The sequence below is a fragment of the Camelus ferus genome, chromosome 30 (assembly GCF_009834535.1).
Source record: "Camelus ferus isolate YT-003-E chromosome 30, BCGSAC_Cfer_1.0, whole genome shotgun sequence".
Lineage (NCBI taxonomy): Eukaryota > Metazoa > Chordata > Mammalia > Artiodactyla > Camelidae > Camelus > Camelus ferus.
The window spans coordinates 15,509,929-15,523,430 of NC_045725.1; the positions used below are offsets into that span (position 1 = coordinate 15,509,929).

Below are 13,502 nucleotides of genomic sequence, written 5' to 3' on the forward strand. Positions count from 1 at the left end.
CCAGTAGGTGAAACATTAACTTCTGATTTACATCATCACCCATTTAAATTCTGAAAGTCAAATAAATGTAAGGCTGGCATCATGACGTGCCAAGGCATGGGGAATGGGTGAAATCACTTTTCTTCCATATACGGGAAACCCTGTATGTTTAAGTCTCTTAGACATTTAGTAACTAAGAATATTTCTGTAATAAGCAGTTATGCAAGTCTGCATGTCTGAATATGTACATGAAATTCCCTGCAAATGGCAGCCCCAGGGAAAGAGCACCCAATTTGGGGAACTTTGTATCCATTCCAGATCCTCTAAACATAGTCTAAACTGCATGAGAAATTGTATTTTTGTTGTTTAAGTGTTCATCTTCAGGAACTCTGGTCACAACTATGCACCCCAGGTACATCAACTAAGACTTCAGTGCTTCCTTTACTAACAAGAGCATTTGGTGGAAAAAAAGATTACCATTTTTTTTGGATCAAGTAAGAATTTCATACTGTTCTTTTCCTAAGATTCTACCATTCCTTTCTTATTTTATTTCCATATGCCAAAATTTTCATGACACCTTCTCAAATTAAAATTTTACTTATCTAGAACTCTTCTAATTTTCTTTTTTTATTAACCATTTTTTATGTCTCCTTTTGGAAGTGTTTTTATATATATGAACTTCGATATTTTCTCCTAGTGTCCTCGGAAGAGCAGAGAATTTTAATTTACATTAAATCCAATTTGCCAATTAAAACAATGTTTTACTAAGTATCTTTCGTTATATTTTACTGATTTAATCTAAATATCCTCCCTTTGGGTAACAAATTGCACAGTACGTCTGCCTTGGTGACAGTTAAGTGCCGATCACCATGGCAGGCTAGTATAACATTTATTTTGAGCAGAGTTTTAATGTTTCTGTTGATCTTCAAAAAATCTTACCAATGTTCTTATAAGTAACACACTGAAAATATTTTTCTTAACGTTTCCAATTAGGCATAATATAATGCATGTTTGCTTCTTTACTACATAATTTTGAATTAAAAAGGAAGTTAAACAGAATTTTTTTTTTGTTTATGGGTGAGTTGCATCTCCATTACCTAGTCAACTTTTTTTTTTAACATTTTTTATTGATTTATAATCATTTTACAATGTTGTGTCAAATTTAAACAGAATTTTTAATACATACAGTGATTTTTAAAAAATTTCTTACCTATATTTCTGAAACTTCATTCTGTTACTACTGTTACAACTACTAGCTTCCATAATTCATTTATACCAAAGGAAAACTTTTTGGGTGTGGGGGGGTAAAGCTTGTAAGAACTACCCTATTTTCAAATTATTTGAAATGCCGTGTATTATTCTCATGTGCAGTAATATGCTTAAATTTCAAGAGGCAAAATTTAATGTAAAATAATTTTACTGTTTCCTCTGAGTCTTTTTCTGCAGAGCTAAAGCCACCACAGAAAACATTATTTTTGCAATTTTATGAGCGTCTTTCAAACCATGTTGATATTGCTTTGATGGTCATGGTTTACCAAATAAACCCAAAAGGTGGAAAATTTATAAAATATTTAACTGAGAGGAAAAAGCAATGCAATTTCACAATTTCCAGATGAATTGAGGAGCCTCCCTTTGGCAGGCAGTTTTACTGCATATCTGTAGAAACATGACAAGAATACTTCATTACCTAATGATGCTACCTTGAATGCCATTTTAAGGATGTAGCAGCATTATAATAGGATTGTCATCTTACTGCTTCTGGCCAAGTAACCTCTGAAGAAGTGGTCATTATTAGACTGGGTAAGTCTGCAAAAAGTTAATTGTAATAAACTAAAATCATCTATTCTCAGCAAATATGAAGCACCTATTGCATATTTAAGTATCATATTAGGTGCTAGGGATTAGTGGATAAACAGTATATATTTTCTGCCCTCATGGAGCTTACAGTCTACTCAGAGAGACAGAGAGAAAAAGAAAGTGTATGTGAGAGAAAACGTAGTGTTAAACATAAAAATGGATTTGAGGATAAGGGAAAGTCTGTCTGAGGAAGTAACAAGTGTAAGAAATATAACACAGGGAAAAGAACATTCTAGACAGGAAAGAGTGCATAAAAAGCCCAAAGATGGAAGTGGGGTAAGCAAATCTTAGAAAAGAACTGTTGTAGTTAGAGAATGTACCATTCTAAGGGCAAAATGAACCCAACTGAAGGTTTTTGAGCAAGAACAATAACTGGATTTAGATTACTTGAAGATGTTTGCTAGATGAGGAACCAGACAGGTTTTCTCTGTCCAGGTGTGAAATAAAATGGTTTGAGCCAGAGTGGCTGGCAGAGAAAAGAAGACAGATTCCATTCACATTTTGGATGCAGAAATAAAACAAATTGAGTGAGGATGGATGTAGGGGGTGAGGGAAAGAAAATGTTGAAGATTCTCATGTGATGCGCATAAGTAACTGGATGAATGGAGACACCATTTACTGAGATGGAGGAGACTAAAAGAAAAGGTTAATGGGGGAGGGTATAGCTCAAGTGGTAAAGCACATGCTTAACATGCATGGGGTTCTGGGTTCAATCCCCAGTATCTCCTCCAAATATAAAGAAAGAAATTAAGAAAGAAATTAAGAAAGAAAGAAAGAAAGAAAGAAAGAAAGAAAGAAAGAAAAGAAAGAAAAAGAAAGAAAGAAAGAAAGAAGATAAGAACGCAGCAAGGAATCAAGAACAGAAGAAATACGCCTCTCCCCTAAGAAACTACTCAAGGAAGAAAGAAATCCAAGACCCTCACCAAAGACTCCCTCGCCGACCCCCAAACTCGCAAGCACCCCGAAAAAAATCCTCCCTTCCATCCTGCCTGTCCGCCGCCTCCGAAAGAAGGGAAAGAAACAGAAAGAAAAGGTTAATAGAGAAAGGTTAAGAGTTCACGGGGAGATGGAGCACGTGAGAGGTGAGAGTGGTGATGTTAACATGAGGACGGCTGACAGTATGGGACTGGGGCTCAGAATTGCAGCTGGAGTTATCAACTTGAGAAGCATGGAGCTTGGAAGACATGGAAAGTCAGAGACATAGATGCCTATTTCTATTTCTCATAGAAAATGCCTCAGATAAGAGTTTTAAGTGAAAAGAGAGGAGGATCTTAGGATCAAGCCTTAAGGAATTCTAGTGTTTTCTTAAAAGAACCTAAAAAGAAATGGCAAAACAGTGGGAAGAAAGCCAGGAGTATGCGGTCAGGGAAGCGAAGAGAAGGGTGTAGGGGAAAGCTGTCTACACCTGAGCTCTGAGACCAAGCGAAGACGGTGGCTGGGCTTGCTTGCCAAGCTTTACGCTTTACCCTCTTCTCTTGTCCAGAATGCACAACAACGATTCATTCCTGTAATTTCTGAAAGAAAAAAGAGAACTCCAAACCCCTGAACCAGAAAACATACTAAATTACAACAGTGGTTTTTATTTTTTAGTTGTTTATTCTTCCCAACTCTTCTGATCTGAATTTACCTATCCTACTTTGATTTATACAGCACTGAGTACTAAAGTAGTAAACTTTTTTTTAAATTGAAGTAGAGTCAGTTTACAATGTTGTGTCAATTTCTGGCGTACAGCATAATGTTTCAGTCATACATGTACATACATATATTCCTTTTCATATTCTTTTTAATTATAGATTACTACAAGATGTTGAATATAGTTCCCCACACTATACAGTAATAACTTGTTTAAAGTAGCATATCTTAAGACAGAACACCGCACTACAGAAAATGGGATAAGCTTGATGACAAGATCAAGTAGTGAATATGTAATTCAAAAGGAAACCATAATGGCTTAAGTGGGATAATACATTTCATTTCATGCCAGAGAAGTGGCACAAAAATCAATAAAGCACATAGCCACAACAGAATTATTAAGACAGTATCATATGCATGAAAAATTATTACTATGGCTTCACATATTTATTCATTACAGATTTAGTGAGTGGCATGCATATACTATGACAAGACTGTTTCAGTAATGAAAAAAAAAAAACCTCTTTTGAGGAAACTCATTAGAATGTTATTCTGAATTCAGACTGAAGATGCAGTCCTTTCAAAGCAATAAAATAGCACCAGATGCAATTTTTTTAAACCCCAATATAAGACATACCACATGGGCAAAAAGGACTCCTAAGTTGAAAATGCTACAGTTTTGATAAAGAAATGACTTAATGTTGTGCTTAGAATTATAAAACCCATTCAGTTAAAAAGGAAAAAAAAAAAAAGAATCTTTAAAAATTCTAACACAAGCCATGGGAGAAATTTTCTATGATCACAGATCAGGAAACTCGTATCTATTCCCATAAGCCACCGCAGGTCTTTGACAATTAATAAAATGACATGGTGGAGTGGACAGAGAAAAGTCCTGTGGTGGTTTTACTTGGGGCAGTGGAAGGAGTGCATAGAAAAAGAGGGGAAACTTATAACTTAAATTTGCATAATTTTTAAATGCAAAAAACCCCTTATTTTTAAAAGAATGTCATGTATATGAATGTAATATAACTATTTTATACATTATCTATTTTTTGCCCATATGCATATAATTTTATGCTGTTGTTTTAACAGCACTAAATAACTTTATACTCTTTTTTCACTTAACATTATATCAAGTGCTTTCCATATTTCTATATATTTTTCCTTTTATTTTTAATGGCTGCAAAATACTCCATTGAGTTGACAGAATATAGTTTACTCAATCATTCCCTTATTTTGTTGCTAAATATAATTCTTTCCTTAGGAAAAATTCCATGATATCAACATTTTAATGACTTTTGGTAGATATTTCTTTATAGAAATCTACTATATTTCACCATTCTTTATCTTACCTATGCGCCTTATCATTGGAAGGAAAATAACCCAGGATCGAGTATTACATCACATCTTTAGTATATTAAAACAATGTTCTAAATGGTTAAGACAGTTTAAAAAGTCTTTACTCTTGAAAAAAACTCAACCTTTTACCAAACAGATTCCATAAGCCTTCAATATTGAGTACTGGTAATAAGAATGTTTCTAACATAACAGCATAAACCATGAGCCACACAGACAGTACTTACTAAACACCTGCATGAGAACTACCTGGATCAAAGTAATGTTAGACTTACTACTAATAGTTCATAAACCATCTCAGTGTTGGTGTTCTCTTGACACAGTTCTCCAAATCTTTTTCAAAAATCACTTGTATCGCTTGCTTCTTTCTGCTTCTCCACTGCTACAATCAGGTAGTCACTGTGTTGATCTATTACCTACATGCAGATCTTGCCCCTGAAATCCTTTTAAATACACTATAATCCACAACATTGTAAAATGACTATAACTCAATAAAAAAGTTTAAAAACATAAAATAAATACACTATAATCATCATATGGAGCATGTTCTGACCTTTTTAACACTCATGCTCAAAAACACTAAGTAAAACCCAATGCCTATAGAAATCCACACACACACAAACAAAAAACTCCAAAAAGGAAACAAGCAAAAAATAAACATACAAAATATCCCACTCTGGCATTCCAGGCTCTCCGGAGCATAGCCTGAGGCAATGTAACTATTTGCAATACTGATTTATCCCATATATGAATCTGCTTCCGCCAGACTACCCTAAATTTACTGTCCCCAGAACAGATTGTGTGCTTTCCCACCTGTGAACTCCTGTGCTGTAGGTTTCAGTACCTGCTCTCCTAATCAAACATCACTTAACCATTAAGTTCTCGCTCAAATCTGACTTGTCTGAAGTCACTTCAGATCCCCTTCTCAGAAGAGATCTCTTTTCACAAATTAATAATTTTATATTTAACAGTATAAGGCAATGGTTTTTTACCAATGAAACCCTCTTGCTGCCTGACATAGGACTAATCCCACAGCAGGCACTGATTTAACATCTGTTAATCTCATTACCCAGGACAGGAACTCCTAGTGGCAGAGACTGTCAGCTGTCCCTACAACGTCTCCCATCTCACCAGACAAGAGAATTTTTAGCAGATCACATGACCATTCAGCCAAGGACTCTTTCTGGCCTCTCGAGCAGGTTGTTGGATAGTCTGTAACTGAGTTTTGGCCTTTAAAACTTAGTGATAAGTATGATGCCATCAAAACGGGAATGTACTTCCACCTCAGTCCCTTCTACCCTCCAGCTGGTTAGAATGCAGAATGCGTGGTAAGCCATTCCAGACTTTTGGGATGAGGGCAAGACACAGGAGGTGGCGGAGCACAAGAAACGAGGATTCTGAGTCTTTAAAATTATACAGGGCAGAGCTGCTGGACCAGCTCAGACTTTTGGGAAGCAGAGAGGACCTTTTTTACACCAACTCTATGTAATTTTCTAACTAAATCAGTTGCATGTAACTCTGAATTTTCTATAGATTCTACAAGAGCTCTATAATCCCCTGAAATGTCAGGAACCAGTGACTCTGGTGACATGTTAACTAGCCAAGGACTTCAGGGCTAACATGCTTAAAATTATAAGAGAAAGATTGTTTTTAAATTAGTATGTGTTAGAAAATAATTTTTAAACATCACAGATGTTTCTTCTCAGCTTTCCAGCAGAAGGTAGCAACAAACCAAAACCTTAAGTTTAATTAAAACTCAAAGTAAGTGACGCCACTAAAACAGAATCATCCCAACAATAACCTTTTCCTTAGTTTCTCTTGTCTCAGGCCCAATAAAACAGTATTAGGAAAAAAATAGTATTAGTAGCTATATTTTTCACATCAGCAAATTATGTAAATTAAATATACAATCACTTAAAAGTAAAGGAAAATAAGTATTTTCTTTTCACAGATTTGTCATAAGACTTATTCACCACCTGGAAACCTAAGAAAGCAGAACTTGAAATTAGACCTAAAGATTCAGGCAGTCAAAACATCTGACTCATATAGTTATGTAAGTGATGAATTAAAATTCTCAAATGCTCACTTAAAATTCTAAATTTGATTTCCACAGATGTCAACCCTTTGGGTAGTAATTTGAGAGTTGATCTCAATGCTTGTGAGGACAAACAGGAGAAGCTACCAGGTCTGAAAGGCTTATAGCTTCATAAAGTATGACACAGAGAAAGACAGGATAAAATCAATACACTAAAGTAAGAATAAATGTAAAGCCCTGCAATTAGGCTCAAAAAATTGAATGTGCAACAAGTCTAAGGAGATGTGTGTTCCTGTGAAAAGATCTAGGAATTTTACATGAACCAAGGTGTGTTTGCTTTAAAAAGTCAGTGTAGTTTGTCTTAGGACAAATTAACAAGAGTGTGATTTATAACTATAATTCAGTATATAATTTATATAGTTTGGGTTTATAAAAGCCAAAATTATAAAACTGAATTATTGTATCCAATTCTGGGTACCAAAGTTTGTGATGGGTGATGACAAATATAACCATCCAGGAAGACGAGAAGAAGGCTGAATAATCGAGACAGCGTCTGTTTCAGGAATGGCTAACATAACCAGGCTATTTAAGCTAAAGAAAAAAGATCAAGGGGTGTCATGATAAATGTTTAAAAAAACCTGATGGGCTCTCATGAGTAGCAAAGTTTATACATTTGTGTGTTTCTCTCGAGCAGAGCCAGACCAATACACGAAAGTTATCGGCAGGCAGACTTAACAAATCTTTCTAGCAATGGAACAGCAAGAACTCCACCACCTTCTGCAGTGGAAGCACCCAGAAACTCTCTCTCAGGGATGCTGTAAAAAGAATTCTTACACTGGAAAGTAGTTTATAGTAAAATGACTGAAATTTCTACCTACCGCAATAATTCATGATAGATTAAGGTAAAATTCTTTCTTAAGGAATAAGCGTACATTTCTCTTTAGGCATTGAATTACATTTTAAATATTCTGCATAACCAAAAGCTATCTGAGGTTGTGAAGTAAGTCTGTGACTGCTCCTTTCAGACATTTGGCTTGGTTTGTCCTTCCATATCATGTAGTTCTGTTGAAAGAGAGATCCTTCCACTACAGAAACTAGATCATACTTGACCATGTGTCATTGTGTACTCGGGATGTTAGTGACTTGCAGATGAACACGCCAAAGGTGACCAGATAGCTCCTTTTATGCAAATCCCACCCACGTTCTGAAATCTTCCTGAATGGAAGAGTTTCCTGTTCACTGTCCCAGACCAGCCAGCCAGACTAGCCAGGATGTAAAGCCAGTAGGGAAGGAGGAACCACGGCTCTAGAACGCATGTCCCTAACCACTGCATTTCTTTTTTGCTGTTCAGAAAACGTGGACAGGGCCTGGCAGAATTTGGAGGCCAAGAGGCAGCACGCACCTCTGGTGCAACAGCCCTGTTATGAGATGAGAGAAGATGGGAGACTGTCTGAGAAGGGACAGGCTGCAAGGGGGCAGCATTTCAAAAACGTCCTACCTGTTCTTGGCATCAGAACGCTCCCCGACCTGTGAACTTGGGCCTACCAGGGCCTGAAATTTCCTTACCAATGCATCCTAAAGGCTTTCTGTCCTGAAGAGGGGGCTTTGTATTGAAAAACATTCCCTTCAGAGGGTTAATGCCTTAAATCTCAGCTGAGAGGACTGAACAACCTCCTGAGAATGAGAAAGGACCGGGATGGAGCAGGGATGGGCTGAAGCAGTCCTCTGAGGAAAGGTGCTGACAGAGGAAATGGAAAATAGGAAAGCAATGCTACAGCGACTGGGAACCTGAGTGTGGATTTAAGTCGGCCGGAATCAGGTGAAGGGGCTCAGGAATCGCACGCTGCTCTAGCCACAGGCTACCTTCATCCCCCCTCCCAGCTTTTCACTTCCGTTCCTCCCTACTTTGTCTGCCTGGTCCTTTCCCTTCCATCTCCTTTTATCTTCCCGGTTGACAGTGTATCTCTCTCCTGTCTGTTCCTGCGAAGTGAGGGGTGTGACTCTGGAGTCTAGTGGCACGCTGGCACGAGTGGCAAACGGTAAAGCCTGTTGCAACCAGCATTAATGACCGATGCGCCAGGTACGAGGCGCTCTAAGGTGTGTGATAAGGAATAAGATACAGGGTCTCCCCCCCAGGAGGCTTACATTCTGGTAGGATGGATATGATGCATGTGAAGACACATAAAGAAAAAACAGAAGCAGCACAGCATGATGGTAACTTTATGTGCCAACTTGGCCAGGCCACAGGGCCCAGCCGTTTGATCAAACGCTCATCTAGGCGTTGCTATGAAGGTATTTATAAGTGCGATGAACATTTATAATCAATTGACTTTAAGGAACTTGGTAAACAAGGACAAGATCAATTATGCTGCCCAAGTAAGAGGTTCAGTGATTAGTAAAGCTCTATGTTCTCTCTCCAGTTCCAAGGAGAATTCACTTACCTGATATTCACCTACTTTATATAAGTCAGTTGAAAGTCACTGGCTTTAGTTTGATAAATTCTTCTATATTATATACATAAGAATTGACTCTGTTATCCCACTTGCTTTTCTATCCCGGATTTTTTTCACTTTGTAAAAGTGTCGAAACTGACTGAATAAGAATCTGATCAACATCACTGTGAGAGTCTAAAATTTTTCTGCTACCAGGAAAAGGCTCTGCCACTTTAGATGTCACACTGTCTTTCATTCCTAGTAAACAAAGTGTTTTTGCTTAGATATAACTGCAGAGTCTGAAGTTTTTTATGCTTCTTCACCTGAAAAGATCTATTTCAATTTTAAACGGCTGCTCTTTTCCAGAAAGTAGTCATGGAGTTTTTTTCCTTCTTCCTCTAAATCAACTGGCAGTGAAGACACTGCCTTTAAACATCATACCTGACTAACAGTATGGTGCTGGTGTGAGTCATCTCTGACTTACAGAAAACGTGTTAAAAATGTCAACTGCAAGTACAAAGCAGTAATGTCACACTGCCCCTCTATTCTGGTGCATCATACACACTAAACAACAGGAGGTGATTTTCTCTGACACTTGAGATTGATGGCTTGTCTCTTCCTTACTACTCCCACCATCATTATGTTTAATCTAGATTCATCCATGACACATTGCAACTTGCTGATTTTATAACTCCTCATGTGTAAGAGAGTAAGAAGTAAAAAAATTCCAACAAATAATTTCTACGTTTTTAGGAAATCAAATCTGCTTATCTGAATGTGCCTCTATCAAAACTTGGGCGAAGTCTCACAGCCAGCTCTCAGCTGTTTGCAGAGCAAGAAAGAGAACTCAAAATTCATAAGTAATTAATAGCAACTGTAGAGTCTATTTCATATATAAACAATACAGAGCCCTCCCAACTATTATAAATTAAGCCAAAAGATTTCCAAATGGAGCAAAATATAGAAAAGTTCTATCAAGTTTACATGACAACTCTGTGTCTAGAAGTTTTTCTCTCTTCCACGAAACATGATAAAGTATGTAAGAAGACATTTGTTAAAAACAAACAAAAAACCAAATCCCAGCCATTATTTTAAAGAATCATTTAGTATCACTTCATATATTAAATTTCCTCTTTAACCATTTAATTGACATGTGTCCCATTAAAACATGCAATTATCAGTTGTACAGAGCATGCAGCATGCAGTAAATGGACAGCAGAGGTTAATAACCTGGAAGCATAGGATCTGAGAATGTGAGAGCAAGTTAAAGACAAGAGTTCCTCTCCATTGTCACTGAGGGTCGAGAAGCAATGTTGAAGCGTAGAACAGTGAGAGTGGGGGAAATACAGTTTGTCCAACACATAAACATATCTCCGCAAGTGGCGGCAGGTATAACTGAAAGACAAAGGTAAAAGGAGAAAAACAGAAAGAGAGGAGTTTTCCTTTGAAAAATAAATCATTCTCAATGACCTCAAAGCTTTCTGTGTATTTTCACTAGATGGTACCCAAGAAAAAGCAACTATTAAAGAGAATACAAAAAAGATAAAAAACCAAAAACCAAAAGTGAAGCTGATTTTTTTTAAATGGACAAAAGACCTAAGCAGACACCTCACCAAAGAAGATATGCAGATGGTAAATAAGCGTATGAAAAGATGCTCCACATCACATGGTATCAGGTAAATACAAATTAAAACAATAATTAGATACCACACACCTATTAGAATGACCAAAATCCAGAAATCTGACACCAAATGCTAGGAAGGATGTGGCGTAACAGAAATTCTCACTTATTGCTGATGGCAATGCAAAATGGTACTTTGGAGACAACTTTCATTTTCTTACACAACTAAACATACTCTTAACATACAATCTAGCAATCATGCCCCTTAGTATTTACCCAAATGAGTTTAAAATTTATTTCCACATAAAAATCTGTATATGGATACTCATATCAGCTTTTTTCATAATTGCCAAAACTTGGAAACCATTAAGATGTCCTTTAGTAGGTAAAACCAAAAATTAACTGTGGTACATCCAGAGAGTGGAATGTTATTCACACTAAAAAGAAATGAGCTATCAAGTCATGAAAAGACTGGGAGGAACATTAAATGCAGATTACTGACTGAAAGAAGCCAATCGTAAAAGGCTACATAATGCATGATTCCAGCTCTATGACATTTTATAAAAAGCAAAACCATGGAGAAAGTAAAAGGATCAGTGGCTGCCAGGGGTTAATGGGAAGCAAGGGGTGAGTAGGCAGAGCATAGAGGATTTTTAAAGCAATGAAACTACCATAATGGTGGATACATGACATTATTGGATACATGACATTATGCATTTGTCCAAACCCACAGAATGCACAATAGCAAGAGTGAAACCCAATGTAAACTACTGACTTTGGGCGATAATGATGTGTTCAAAATGGATTTGTTGAATATAACAAATGTATCACTTCTGAGGCAGAATACTGATGGGGAGGCTGAGTTTAGGGGGAGGCTGAGTTTAGGGGGAGGCAGGCAGTATATAGGAATTCTCTGTACTATCTGCTGAATTTTGCTGGGAACCTAAACTGCTCTTAAAGAAAATATCTATTTCAAAGGGGGGAAAAAGACATATTCACAGGGAAAAAAGTCTGAAAATACGAGGCCATTAGTTAACCATATGAAATTTGCCTTGGTAGAGCGAAGTAACATGAGATATTTTCTCCTTACAGTTTTACAAATACACTCCTGGAATACAGGCAACACTACGATAGCAGTATGGAAGATGCCATGGTAGGGGGAATACTGAATTTAGAGTCAGAAAACTCTGAAATCTTGATCCAGCCCAGCCACCAGCAGCTTTATAATGGTAGGTACTTGATCTCTCTAAGCCTCAATTCCACAAAGTGCAACATGAAAGTAAAAAGTTTAAACTACTCCAAAACTTTGAAATATTACAAAAAAGTAAAATACTAAGAATTTATTATTATTATTGTCAGATTCATCATTATTATTGTTACACTTCAGAGCACTTAAAAATAAGTTTGAAAGAGGAAAACACCAAATCAATCTGACCAAGTCAATTACCAAATAGCAAACACATCAACTGACATGTCTAGACTCTGTCTTTGAGAACCATGTCTGAAAAACCACACCAAAAGTATATCAAGTTCCTAAAGAGACAGCAGATGATTTTTAAAGTGTGGTGGAGCTCAAATCCTTTGTACTGTTTGAACTTTCTGCCACTTCCATGTATCACAGAAATAAATTAACAACTAATTAATTTTTAAAAATTTAAAGGGGCACAGAAGCGATACTTTCAATCAGATGAAATATCCCAAAGCAGGGAGATCTAGGCAAGTTCAAGGATCTGAAAGAAGTTCAGAAGGAGGGCTGGGGTAAGACTGAATAAATGGTAAAACGTAAGGCAGGCTCATGCAGGGGCTTGTGGGCTATGTTAAAAGGTTTATGCTAACATGGAAAATCAATGAAGGGATTGAGCAGGGGAGCTATTAGATCTGATTTACATTTTTAAAGATATGCTTCTGCAACGCAAAGATGAAATCAGAGAAGGGCAGAGGTTGAGAGATAAAACTAGACAGGGGCAAGAGTGGAAAAGCAAAGCCCATGCAGGAGCTACTGCAGTCTAGGCATGCACTGCTGGTGCCCGAGAGCAGGGGCACAGCAGACTCAGAACCAGTAAAACGTGCTTGCTGATCAGAATTGGGGGGGCAGGGGTTGCCAGTGGAGAGCACTGCGTGAGCGGAGGAACATACCAGAGTAAGAACTGAATGAAAGTACGTTTTCTGAGAGAGGAGAAACTGGAGGAGGAATAGGTTTGATGGAAAAGATCACGAGTTTGGTCTTGAACGTGTACAGTTGCGAGATGTCAGTAAACGTCGGTATACATGTACGTTTCAAGCTAGGAGAGGTGCGGACTAACTGACCCAGAGAGACAGATAGATACACAGGAGGAAGTCAAAGCTCTGAGAGTGTATGAGATTCCCCACAGTGAGAGTGAAGAGACAGGAGCAGGACCAAGAGACTACAGTATTTCCAAATTAGAGAGAGAGAGAGAAAGGTAGCTAGAGTGGTAGGAAGAAAATCTAAAAGAGTGTTGTCAGAGGTAATAAAAAGAGAATGTTTCAAGAGGGCCTTGGTAATAACATATCTTTTAAGATAATTTCCAAATACGCTAAACAAATAATACATTTAAAACTTTTCAAACTA

The 13,502-nt window shown here is 37.3% G+C and overlaps 1 protein-coding gene across 6 annotated transcripts in view; it reads right to left on the reverse strand.

Moving 5' to 3' along the window:
* DYM (dymeclin) overlaps nucleotides 1-13,502 on the reverse strand; it is a 310,625-nt gene that overhangs the window by 133,244 nt on the left and 163,879 nt on the right. The window contains exon 15 of one of the 6 annotated variants that reach the window (XM_032470531.1): nucleotides 10,522-10,686. The exons of the other annotated variants lie outside the window; for them this stretch is intronic. Within the exon in view, the coding sequence (XP_032326422.1) occupies nucleotides 10,522-10,686 (165 nt within the window). The remainder of the gene's footprint in view (nucleotides 1-10,521; nucleotides 10,687-13,502) is intronic. 6 annotated transcript variants of the gene reach the window in all.